Source organism: Notechis scutatus, chromosome 1, assembly GCF_049901735.1.
Source record: "Notechis scutatus isolate UNSWTSFEM ecotype Mainland chromosome 1, rNotScu1.2, whole genome shotgun sequence".
In the NCBI taxonomy this organism is placed as follows: Eukaryota; Metazoa; Chordata; class Lepidosauria; order Squamata; family Elapidae; genus Notechis; species Notechis scutatus.
In genome coordinates, this window is record NC_142009.1 from 317,516,282 (window position 1) to 317,529,492 (window position 13,211).

The window sequence follows — 13,211 nt, forward strand, 5'->3', positions numbered from 1 at the left end:
TGTGAAGTTTCCACAGTCTGTGTTGATTTGGGGAGCCATGTCATCTACTGGTGTTTGTCCACTGTGCTTCATTAAGTCCAGGGTCAATGCAGCCATCTACCAGGAGATTTTGGAGCACTTCATGCTTCCTTCTGCAGATGAGCTTTATGGGGATGCTGACTTCATTTTCCAGCAGGACTTGGCACCTGCCTACACTGCCAAAAGCACCAAAACCTGGTTCAATGATTACTGTGCTTGATTGGCCAGCAAACTTGCGTGACCTGAACCCCATAGAGAATCTATGGGGCATTGCCAAGAGAAAGATGAGAGACATGAGACCGAACAATGCAGAAGAGCTGAAGGCTGCTATTGAAGCATCCTGGTCTTCCATAACACCTCAGCAGTGCCAGTCTGATAGCTTCCATGCCACGCCGCATTGAGGCAGTAATTGCTGCAAAAGGGGCCCAAACCAAGTACTGAGTACATATGCATGCTTATACTTTTCAGAGGTCCAATATTGTTCTATGTACAATCCTTGTTTTATTGATTGCATGTAATATTCTAATTTTCTGAGATTGTGGATTTGGGGTTTTCATGAGCTGTAAGCCATAATCATCTCAATTATGACAAATCACAGCTTGAACTATCTTATTTTGCATGTAATGAGTCTATCTCATATATTAGGTTCACCTTTTAAGTTGCATTACTGAAACAAATGAACTTTTGCACAATATTCTAATTTTTCGAGTTTCACCTGTATATAGCCTGGTAGTGGTGAGAATTTTTTGGAGCTGCTTATTGGTTGATGAACAGTCAAACTGCATGCTGTCCATCCTAAGATATAAGTCATTTACTATTGAACAATCCATAATAGATTAAGCTCAGTAGATCACATGACCATATCCAAAGCTGTGGGAAGAATGTTAATATCCACTCATCCTACTCTCTGGTGGCTTCAACAGGAAACTTGTTATTTTTCTAGATTGTTTAGGAGTGAAGTGTTTAATTCCTGACTCTTTGATCTTCTGAAAGAAGACACTTTCTCATAAGATCAAAGAGCAACACTATGATTGCCAAGGAGTTCTAGTGCTAATGTAAATGGCAAATTAAAAAAGGCCTTAGATGCAGGACCTCTATTTATGTTCACATACAAACACCGACTAAGGTCAAGAATAATTTATAATAAAAGAAATATTAGTTTTAAAGGCATCATGGGATCAAATTCTTTTGTGGAAAATTTCTAAAAGGACAGAGATGGGAGTTCTGCAGTAAGTAGATTTCTTGAAGTTCTAATTAATTACTTCAACATTTAATTTGCAAAAATTGCACTGGTTTCTAATTAACTTTTAAGAAGATTTAAGCTTAATTGTTGACATATATATCCCTAAACCACATGGGATAAGGATATGTAATAGAACAGTGGTTTCTCAATCTTGGCAGCTTGAAGATGAATAGACTTCAACTCACAGAAATCCCCAGACAGCACAACTTTGTTAATCTGTGGTGGCAAAAAATCAGGAGATGGATACTGTAATGTCTAATGACATGCTAGAATAACTTTGGGAAACAAGAACCAAAGATTAGACCATGGCACTGAATGGGGATGTAGCAGAAGAGACCCTCCCCAATTTCTTGAAATGCAAAGGCGAGGGCAGAAGAGATGTGCTTACAGACTTACAGTATTGTCAACCTTATGAGATAGTCCAAACAAGAAGCACACCCTAAAATACTAGCTTTAAATTTATTGTAAGGTTATACTGATAGAATCTTGCAAAACTGAAAATACATCTCTACCACCACTTGTGCATTCCAAGAAACTGAGGAAGGGTCTCTTCTGAAATTTTTCCCATGCCCCCATTCCTTCTATAGACTGAGAGCCTCTTATTTGACCACAGTGTAATCTGCAGCTCTTCCTCTTGTCCCAAGGATCTTTTTCCATACATTACAGGTATCTAACTTCATCAACTGCATGTAATGGCTAGATACAGACCTCAAAGTGACTGTCTTGGAAAAGCAGAACTATTAATTGATCATTAATCAAAAAATAGTTGAATTCACACACACCAAAAGATTACATGCAATCTCAAAAGAGCTCAACAAACAAAGGCTTTCTAGCAAAGAAAAATGTTAATCGATGAGGTACTGGTAATCTCTCTCTCCATGCATGCCCGTTTTTGAGTACGCTGCCAGACCTGCCTGTGGCGATAAAGACATACAAAAAAAGGTTTTATTGCCATCGAAGTTTTATAAACCTATGCATATATTGGTAATTTTAAAAGGTGGGATTCCTCAAGCAGCAGTAATTGCTCATTACATCCCCACCCTCCGCTAATCACCAATAGGTCCTACTCTATCTAACAAATATAAGGAATTTGTATGTGTTTGTGTACATATTCAGAGAGAGGGAGGGAATGAAAGGTTGGATCGAATAATTGAAATCATTTTTAAATGGCACACTTCATAAATGATCTCAGAAAGGTTTGAGATCTTATTTCAAAAGTATAATTAAATACAATCTTAAAAGAGTTAAAACTTGTAAAAATCCATTCAGGTTGACCTAGATTCTTTCATGGATACATCCATTACATTTTCTTGCCAACAATATGGACGTGGTTTGTATTTGCTTGTTTTTTTAATCAGTTTTTCAGTCTGGCTTATGTCAGTGAGATTTCCAACTGGTATTCCATTGACACTAATTCTGAAGCTGGAAAGGAGAACGGAAGAAGGCCACAAACCAGATTGCCCCAGCCATTCATATAGAGAAGGTTTAGGTGAAAACAATACAAGAAGGAAATCCGTCCTATGAAAGTAGGCCTAGCCAGAAAGATGCAAGACTTTTGCCTTCTGAATGTTACAATATGACTTTCTTAGATCACCTAATTAACAAATTGCATTAAAGGGCTTATGCTTTTGAGGCTCAGTTCTCTTCATCCGCTACACAGACTAACATAGAATTTAAACTGGGATAAGGTGAGGAGGAAATGAAGATAGGTTGGTTAAGCAGATACAGGTTACCTATGAGACAAAACAACTGTTCCTCAGCATGATTTGATGTAGAAATATGTAAACCACGCGTTTCTTTATGGGGTTTGTCGAGGCAGAGAATAAACATGGATTAAGCCTGCGCGAGGATCCTCTGCGAGGACATCCCTCCATTCATCCAGATCTCAAGCAGCCCGGGCGAAATTTCGTCAGGGAGCCGGTGAGTCAATGCGGAGTGTTTCTCCCGAAGGGAAAAGAAAGGCAGGCGGGCGGGCGGGCGTGCTGGAACCGAGGCCTTCGAGGCTGGGACGGTCGTTTACTCGAAAACAGATCCATTCGGAAGACCCACGCCGGGGCGCTGTCGCTCTGCTTAACCCGGCCCCGGCCCTTCTGTGGCGCTGCCGCTGCCGCCGCCGAGAAGGCGGGACCGAGAGGGCGGGACTCCGGAGAGGAGGTGGCCACGGCGGCGGCTCATCTGTCTGGTGTGGCCCGGCCCGGCGCGGGTTCGAGCGACGCGCTAGGAAGCGGGTGAGGCCGAGCAGCTCTTGCCGAAGCTGACCAGGCCGTACTTGAGCGGCGGGCCGGCCGCATAGCAATTCGGCGGGCCTCCGCTGATATCCGCCCGGCCGAGCGAGGTGGGACAAAGCGGGACCTCATTCTTCACCATTGTGCACCCCGATTCGGCTTGGAAGAGGTGAGACGCCCCGCCGCCGCTGCGGGATCGGGGCCTGCACACGAGGTTGCGGGGCGGGTAAGCGGAGCCTCCTTGATCACTTCGACCGCGGCTGGAAGAGAAGGGAGGCGTCCCGGCTTCAGTGAGAGAGAGAGAGAGAGAGAGAGAGGGAGGCCTCCCCGTGGTGGACCTTTGGGCGAAGAAGCCGAGGAAATTGAATGCGTGGGTCTTGGGAAAGCCGAAGGCTGCAGGATCGGGGGATAGGGAGGGAAATAGACGGCGAAGCCAGGGAAGTATCTCCAAGTCTCCTGTGTAGAGACTGAACAAATCTCTCTACTGCGTAAGATGCAGGCTGTACTTGCACAAGGCAAACTATGGTTAAGTGAGCCATGGTGTTTACCCAACTTTGCACAGCAGAGTTGGTCAGTAAAATAACTATATTAGCTGACTAGGTTGGTGCAATATACAGGAACAGAAACTAGTCAACTGCATTCTAGTTTAGCATGTTGTATGACTACATGCAGAGCTGCAGACCTGGGACAACTGCGCACCTCTTTCTCAGACTTGTTCATACACTTCTGCTTTGTGGTGAAGGCTGAAGGAAGCATCCGTGACATCAGGCTTGAGCCATTTCAGTTATCAGCTAGGCTTGGTAACCAGAAAAGTTCCCTTGCTCCAAGGGAAACAGTGGAGGGGGAGGCCAGTGGCTTCCTTTGGCACCTATTGCTAATTTTAAAGAGGGAAAAATAACCAGAAGTTCATCAGCTTCTGACATGAGGCCTTCCCCCAGCTGAAGTGCTATTTCCATATCTTGGATGCTGTAGAACTGTATATGAAATTTGCTGTCCTCAATTCCGGTCCTTATATTGCTTCTGTTTGCCGTTATCTGACTTCTCTCCAAGACAATGTCTGACAAAGTCTGACAGATTTTATATATTTACTTAGGCAGTGCTGGGATTGGGGAATGGGTAGGGATACTGTTTTAAACTAGTGTAGGTAAGGATCACTTAAAGCTGTTGCACTCATGAGATGGAAAGGATATGAAGCTAATATCATAGTAATGGTACAGAATTTTTATATTTGCCAGGACAGGTTTGTACATAGGAAAAGATCCTCAAATTGGTTCTGACGCTGCTATATTATCTGGTCATTAACAACATCTGTAGCTTTAAGTTTGCTTTGAAAAGATCTAACTCCTTTTATGCAAATATCCTGAGTCAGAAGCCTACTGTTTACAATTTTATCTTTGGCATCCCTTTCATATAATTAATAAAATACAGTAACATTTTAAAGGGATTCATGCTAAATCAATTAACTCTGGAATGACAGGGAAATGTTTGTTGCAGATTTGTTAACAGAGGCTGGATAACAGATCCTGTTATAAACAAACATACTGGACATCCGTGCTGTTCCATGAAAAGCTGGATGCTGCAGTATACATAAATGCGCTAAGCAAACAAGGTTGCTTACATTAGCTTATTGTCCCAAATTCAGTTCTGGATACTGTGCAAGTTTTATTTGATAGATTCCTGAACTGCAATTTCACTTGCCTCAGCAGTGTGGCAAATACTTAACTGACAAGAAAGAACTAAAATTTAATGGTGCATATTATGGAGATGGCTTTTAGGAGATTGTTTGGTGCATTGTCATCTTGCCAATTCTTTTGTTTCTGAAAACTGTTCGCTGTTGGATTCTGTGGGTATCAATCCTAGACATCTGTCCGTGTAAGCTTTGCTTTTTATCCTTCTGTTTATATGTTGAAGTTATAGATAGCTTGACTACTGTTACCTCTTTCCCCTTTGCATACTTCCTCCTTATGTTCAGGTTCCCTGGCAGGATCAAAGATATTTATGCCCCAGATATCCAAGTAGGATTATAATTTATATTTGCATGCTACAATTGAAATCCTTCCCTACGGAACAATAGCTTTTGAAACCTCATATTTAGTATTGTTTGAATAGTCATTTAAATATGTGCTTTAATAATGGAAATGGTAATGAAGATATCCAGTTCTACAAAAAAATTAAGTGGAAGATACCTTCAGATAATTGATGAGAAAAAAATAGCCTTGGAGCATTTGCAAAGGAGAAGTGCATTATTAATGTGGCTTTTGAGGAGTGGAATATGGATGGTATGCAGGTGGGCTTTCATTAGAGTTTTTGATGCAATTGTTACTGTTTTGACCTAGAAGGCATATTGAGAAGGGTTTTTTTTAGATTGGAATATCTACCTTCACCCTTTCCATTTGAGTTGTAGATATTGTTAATGAAGATAATATCCATCAGACTGAAGGTTTTACATCTTTTGAAAATATTCTAATACATAATGCTATGATGCTATAGTTTGCAAATGTTAAAATCAGTGTGAATGGACACAAGAAATAGTGCTAAAACAGTATGGAAGCCCCCTGCTTTGTAGTTGAGATTTATTTTTATGTTGGGGATAAGTGTTAGCCAAGTACTTGCCTTCTCTTACCTTGAGAGATTACATGGGAGATTATCAAGTGTAGTTAGTTGGGGAATATCATTTGAATATCATTTGATATACAGTGATTAAGAGTTAAAATGTTTTCTCCCACCCAAAAAATCTTTTCTTTTCTTTTCTTGGAAATGTTAAAAATATTTTAATATTGTGCCTAAGTCACAAATTAGAAAAGGATCCTGTTTCAACTTTGATAAAGTACAGAATTTGGATTATGTGGTGCAGATGCTGATTATCTTTATGGCACATGTTTTTTTTTGTTTGGAGCCACAAAAATAGATGGGAATTAATGGAGTTCCATTATTAGCTTTTTTCCCCCTATGCTATTAATATAGAGATTGAGAAATACAGTTGTAAGGAACCTATTGTAAAAATACAGTTGTAAGGAACCTTACAGTTGTAAGGAAGGATCAACAGGAATTCATATCATTTGTTCTCCTTGAGCAATTTTCTCCCTTATATTTCTCCCTTACAAATGCCTGAACATTGTTTTTTCTCTGAAGCCTATATTTTCTTTTGAATCTTTAAAGAACTACATATTTCCTGATCCATGCTTAAGTGGCATATACAATTGATCGCCTATTCAAATGATACTAAAAATGAGGTTTCAAAAATGCATCCATTGCTGCATTCTGATGAAAATAGCATGTTAGGGCTCCAGAATGGCACTGGCGCAGCTGGGACCAATATTGCTGATGGGTTTTGGAAAGAGAAACCAGCAAGCCAGGATTATATTCCTCTTCCTCTTACCACCAGTTGTCACTTCATAGATCCCTTCTGTCTCTGCCTTGTCTCTTATCTTGGCAAAGAAAGAGACCGGCCAAACTTGCTTATTTCTATGAGTTAACTAAGAATAAAATGGGAGTTCAACAAACTCAGGACTTAATTTTAGCTTTTCTTTCAATACCAGTCCTGATACCTACAGTTTGGGGCAATAATGCCAGAATTATAGAGTTGAAAAGGTAGATATTAATATTCGGCTGATAAAGCTGGCTTGCTGAGGTTATTTTTTGTGGCCTGATGGAAATGCAACTATGATGTGATGAATATAGAAACATAGGGAGGTCATCTAGTCCAACACCCTGCTCAAGGCAGGAAACCTTGGTGAAATGGTTGTCCAATCTATTTCTGAAAGATCCCAATGATGGAGTCCCCACAAGTCCAGGAGGCAAACTATTCCATTAATTATTCTCACTGTCAGAGAATTTCTTCTTTTTCTAGGTTGGATTCTTTATAGGCACCATTAGGGCATGAGGCTTGAAGGTGGCAGGCTATTTCCCAGCTTAGGCTTATTGAACTGAATGGACATTGGACAACAATATCACATTTGTATCCCCTATCCATTAAAGTAAAAAAGCTAAAGGAATCCCTGCGGATTTTATTCCGCTAGTTGTTGCTAACTGCTCATCTCCATTTCAAGGCCATTGAGCCAGCATTGTCTGAAGACATTTCCACAGTCAAGTGGCCAGCATGACGTCACACAAAGCTGTTACCTACCGAAGTGATACCTACTGGTATTTATCTACTCACATTTGCATGCTTTCGAATTGGTAAGAGCTGGGGCGAGGACAGGAGTTCACCTTGTCACATGGCGCTCAGATCTCAAACCAGGGCTGCCGGCTTTCAACTGACAAGCCCAGTGTCTTAACCGCAGAGTAACTGTACGGCTTTCTATTCATTAACCAGAAGAAGAATTCCATTTGCTTTTCCTTTTGGTCCCAAAGTGTCTTAAGCTATCTCTGCTTCTGTTTGAAATAAAAACCTCGTCCAATTTCTTTTTGTTTTTTAATATTAGGCCCAACAAAGACTGGACCGAAGCCATGTGTTCCTGCCAGCAGACAGTTCCACTAGGATTTTAAGGCCATCATTTACCTGGCTCCAGTGCTTGAGGCAGAGGTGATTGTGCATCATTCCTGTTCCCCACTGTGGGGAAGGGGAGAGTATTAGCAGATTATGGATCCTCTGACCCGCCCAAGTGGAGATATTATGCGGCGGAATCCCCAGCAAGACTACGAGCTCATCCAGAGAGTGGGGAGTGGCACCTATGGAGATGTCTATAAGGTAAGGGTTCCTGCTTCTTTCTTTTCTGAAAATAGCTTGAACTGGTTCGTGGAACTTGCAAGATGATGCACCATTGGTTATTAGATGGATTTGCATGGATTGCATCCAGCCTTAATTGAATTATTTTGGAATAAAATCAAATCAGAATAGAGTTGGAAGGGACCTTGGAGGTCTTCTAGTCCTCTTGATTTAGTACAGTGTAGTGTGTGAACTAGCCATTATTGTATGGAAGCCAAACTCATCCATGCTCATCTATAAAACTTGCAGCATCCCTGAACCTGGAAGAATGCACACGGTATACTTTTTGCATTAAAAAGCAAAATATCATAGCAACCATGATTGAATGACTTTATATTTGCCTTTTGTTTCTAGCCTCCGTCCTTTGTGAATTCATTTGGACTTTTGATTTGATTATATATGATACTGCATTGCTTTATGTTTAAATACATTTAAAATATTTAAAAACAATTATTTCATGTCCTGAGGGAAAATGGATTTTTGAAGTGGCCAATTTCGAATATCATAAAGAAGCAGCAGTGGAGGAGAAAAGAGAATAGATAACATGCATGAGACAAGTAGTTTCTTTCATTGAGATTTATATTGGGGTAGTTCATGCCGGATTTTGCTCCACGCAGACTAGTGAAAAAACCAATTTTGATTTTTCACTTGGTCTAATTATTAACCTCTTTCAGTTGTAGTGCAGATATATTTAGCCTGGCTGGCATAAATAAATATACACTGTGTGTATATCATCCAGGAAATTAAAAAAAATCCTAGATTGGCTGAACTCCAGGATCAAGGGTCTTCAAACTTGGCAAGTTTAAGACTTGTGGACTTCAGCTCCCAGAATTCCTGAGCTAACATGACTGGAGGAGGAATTGTGGGAGTTGAAGTCTACAAGTCTTAAAGCTGTCAAGTTTGAAGATCCCTGTCCTAGATTGTCCATGATATAACACAGTCTCGCTAGCACTAGATATGACTTTAGAGAACTTCAGACAATTTATGGTTGGTATTTCAGAAGCAGCAGGAAAAACCCCTCTTGAAGAATATATGTACTTTGATTGTGTTCATGTTGATATGAGAACATAACTTAAGAATATTGATCAATACTCAAGATTCTTTTAATTAGTAATCTTATTATTTTGCTTGTACATTACTTCTGTTGATATCCAGCTGAGCTGTGAAATTGAGTGCAATGCTTGTGTAAAGCTCACAGTATAACTGGAATACCCCACAATAACATATTCTAATTCCTCTGACATTCCATAGGTTTTTTTTAAAATTGTCCTACCAGTCAGTTTTGTAGAAACAGTGAAGTGATTCAACATTTATAGTTCTGTTTAAATGCCCTTAACTTTAGTGATTCAATAAATATTCTATTCAATTCTGTTTGGATTGAATACTTCTTTAACTACTGTGGAATTCCATGTTCTCAAAAATAAAACTTTTGAATTTTCTTGTCATTAGTGCCTGTTTATAATTAATTCACATTTCACTTTAAAAGCAGATTGCTGTACTAACAGTACATAACGACATTTATTTGAAATATTTATAATCTGCTTTTAGAGGCATTTTTCTCAATACGTGGTTTTAAAAAATATTTAAAAATAAAAAGTATTAAAAATATTAAACGCTAGAAAAGTTAAAACTGCCTTCAATACTAAAAATCATGATTCCACTTGGAACTCTGACAGACATTAAAGTTGGTGTTGATTCTTAATGATCACATAGATAGAACTTGTTTAGCATATTCTGAGGAAAATTTTTAAAGAATAAATGGATTTGCCCTTTAGGGTTATGTTCAAAGCTGATAGTGATGGGGTATCCATGGTGTAAGGCAAGGGTCTTCCAACTTGGTAAGTTTAAGACTTGTGGACTTCAACTCCCAGAATTCCTGAGCTAACATGACTGGAGGAGGAATTGTGGGAGTTGAAGTCCACAAGTCTTAAAACTGTCAAGTTTGAAAACCCCTGGTGTAAGGCAGGGGTCACCAGCCACCGGTCCCCGGACCGGTACCGGTCCGTGGAACAATTTGTACCGGGCCGCTAGTTTTCTGGGTGCCGCCATCTTGTTTTGATGAAAAAGTGCTTCCGGTGAGCTTTTCCGGGTAGAAAGCAGCGTTTGGGTGCTGAAAGAATCCTCGCGCCTTAGTTTCATTCGGGGGGGGGGGCGGCTTCGAACAAAACTAAGGCACGAGGATTCTTTCAGCACGCATGGCAAGGCGAGACGAGCGACCGTCACGAAGCCGTCACGAAGCCCATTGACACAGGTACAAAGGAGGAGTTGAAGGTGGCGGGGAGAAGCGGGGGACGGCTGGCTGGCCGGTCGCTCAGCTCGCCTTGCCATGCGTGCTGATGCCGGTACCGGGCCGCGGATGATTTTGTGATGCCTGTACCGGGCCGCGGATGATTTTGTGATGCCGGTACCGGGCCGCGGATGATTTTGTGATGCCGGTACCGGGCCGCGGCACAAAAAAGGTTGGGGGCCACTGGTGTAAGGCATTCATCCCTTGGTGAATCCAGGAAGTGATGCATTCTACAGTATAAGTGTCCTCCTCAGGTGAGGAAAAGAAAGAAGGCTCTGGCTATAAAGAACAGGTAGATCGATACAAGTGAAACTATCTGGAACCAAAAGTTTAAAACTTAAAAATTAGGAAACAGCATTTTGAACTGGATTTGAAAATAATAGTGTAACATATTAGTTACATTTCTGAACAGCTTGCTCTTGCCAGTGCTCAGTCTTCAAAGATTGCCCTAGGTACCACATTACAGAGCTTAATTTGGATGTCAGTACTTCATAAAATAGGAGAGCATGTTTTAAACATTCTAGAAACAAAAATTGGGGAAAAGAGGGTGCAGCTAGTGAAATGACAATTCAGAACTTCCTCAGTGGAAGCGTGAGCAGGATCTTTGCCTGAATCTTAAAAGATACTTGGTGTGGAAGTCATTTCTGAATACATGTTGCACTATGTATTGCATTAGCATTGGAAGTGAAAGAACTTGCAGATATACAATATGCTGTATTACATATGAACAGTAATGTGGGAATGAGACTTCGGTGTTTGATGTAACCTGCTTCATAAGGGGCCAGAAGGTCAGAGTATCACAATGTTTTTATTTTATTTAGATAATGTGTGTAATTGTGATTTTTGTGGCAAACAGCTGTGCCTTTACTATTTCACATTTGCCCTGGATACTTTTTAAGCTGTCTGATGTTTGCTATTATTGTTTTATTAGGATTTATTTAATTGATGTTGTATAAATATATACTATTTAGTCAGTATTGCAAATACAAGTACAATATGCTGATTTTTTTTAACAAAAAGGAAAAAGGGAGAAGAAGCACAGAGAGAAATTTGTATGGCAAGCAAAATAACTCAAAAAGATTTGACGAGATTATTCAAAAATCCTGTTTTTTCCTGTTTTTCCCCGTTTTTCAAAAAAGATTAACTCAAAACATAGACCAACAATAGATCTCAACTGCAAATCATATTCTATTTGTTTCAAGTGAATGGATTTTTTTTTTTTTTTTGCATTAAAGGCTCCTACTTCTTATTATTCTGAGTGGCTGTAGAGGTTGTTTAAGTTTAAATCAGTGTTCCTATAATTTATATACATAAAGAAGGGATTGTAAAATATGGTTTTCATCCAAATAAATATTTGGTATGAAATCCTGTCTTATTCCTCTGGTGAACTTTAGCATAATAAATACAATAGTCACAAAAATACAGAGACTTCATACTATGTATATTCCTGAGTCTCTTCAACTGGGTGAAGGTTTATATGTTTGTCTCTAAAGGGAACATAGCATTTATATGGCCTGATTAAAAAGTACACTATCCCTAAATTAATTGCTTTCAGGAAGCAAAATCAGATAAAGACAGATGTAGAATTTGTGACATATTTGAATGTTCATAATTCAGTGAAATAGTTGCTTCTTCTGATTTTTTGTCTTAGACCATTTGTGTGGTTCTAATTAATGCTGTGCAATTGTAATAATATTGCAAGGACTCTATGTGGCTCATAATACAAATGGAAAACTCTGTATTAGACTGAGTCAAGATACTGAGGCTCTTGGTTGGGTTCTCAGGTACATTGCAAAACAATCCAGGAAGTCTTTTGAAGAGTAGAATTTAAAAAAGCTAAAATAAACAAATGCAGATAAGGTTGTCTGTTTGTTTTTGTTTTTATTTTGTTGTTGTTGCTGCCTTCAACTAATGAGAATAGAGGAATAGCTGAAGGCCAAAAAGGCCTCTGCTTGAATCTCCTCTTCACTCTGAATTCATCTGGTAGCCTTGAAACCAGTTGCTGTTGATGTGCTGCAGTGTTTCTCTTGCTATATCTGCAATATGGATATACAGGTAATCATTGCTTAGTGATGATAATTGGAACCAACAATTCCATGCTAAGTGATATTGTAAAGCTCGTGACCATGCTGATTTATCATGGCAGTTGTGACAGTTGCTGCTGCTATTGTTAACTTAGAATCCTGTGTGGTATCACATGATTGCTGACCACCTGCTGGCTTCCCAATTGACTTTGCAGAAGCTGGCAATGAAAGTTGCAAAGATCACATGACTGCAGGATATTACAACCATCATAATTGTCAGCTGTTTGCCAAGCACCCAAATTGTGATCATATGAGCATGGGGACACTATGACACCTACACTACACAGATTGTTCACATCTCATTATTTGGTACCATCATAACTTTGGACAGTTGTTAAATTGGTGATCATTGAATGAGGACTACCCGTAAGAGCTGTGATCTGCTTTATAATGCCATTCTAAGCTTGCCTGAAAATACTCAAAATGTCACCATTACATACAGGGTGTATATGTTTATCTGAGAGACCTGTTCATCAAAGACCTCACATCATATGTAAGTATATTTGAGGAGTGGTGTGGTTATGGGCTAAAGAGATCCAAACTCCTTCCTCCATGCAGAAGTCATAGTAGACTATTCATGCACTGTGTTTCTAAAGAATCAGGCTGAGATTTTGAAAGTTAATGTAAATTGGTTTGTCATGCTGTC

The 13,211-nt window shown here is 39.7% G+C and overlaps 1 protein-coding gene across 2 annotated transcripts in view; it reads left to right on the forward strand.

The window, feature by feature from the left end:
- The first annotated feature begins 3,462 nt into the window (after positions 1-3,462).
- MAP4K5 (mitogen-activated protein kinase kinase kinase kinase 5) overlaps positions 3,463-13,211 on the forward strand; it is a 109,037-nt gene continuing 99,288 nt past the window's right edge. The window contains exons 1-2 of one of the 2 annotated variants that reach the window (XM_087952444.1): positions 3,463-3,655; positions 7,911-8,176. In XM_087952444.1, the coding sequence (XP_087808570.1) occupies positions 8,069-8,176 (108 nt within the window). In that variant the 5' untranslated portion in view covers positions 3,463-3,655; positions 7,911-8,068. Of the gene's footprint in view, positions 3,713-7,910; positions 8,177-13,211 lie in introns of both variants that reach the window. The other variant, XM_087952445.1, reaches the window with a different exon arrangement.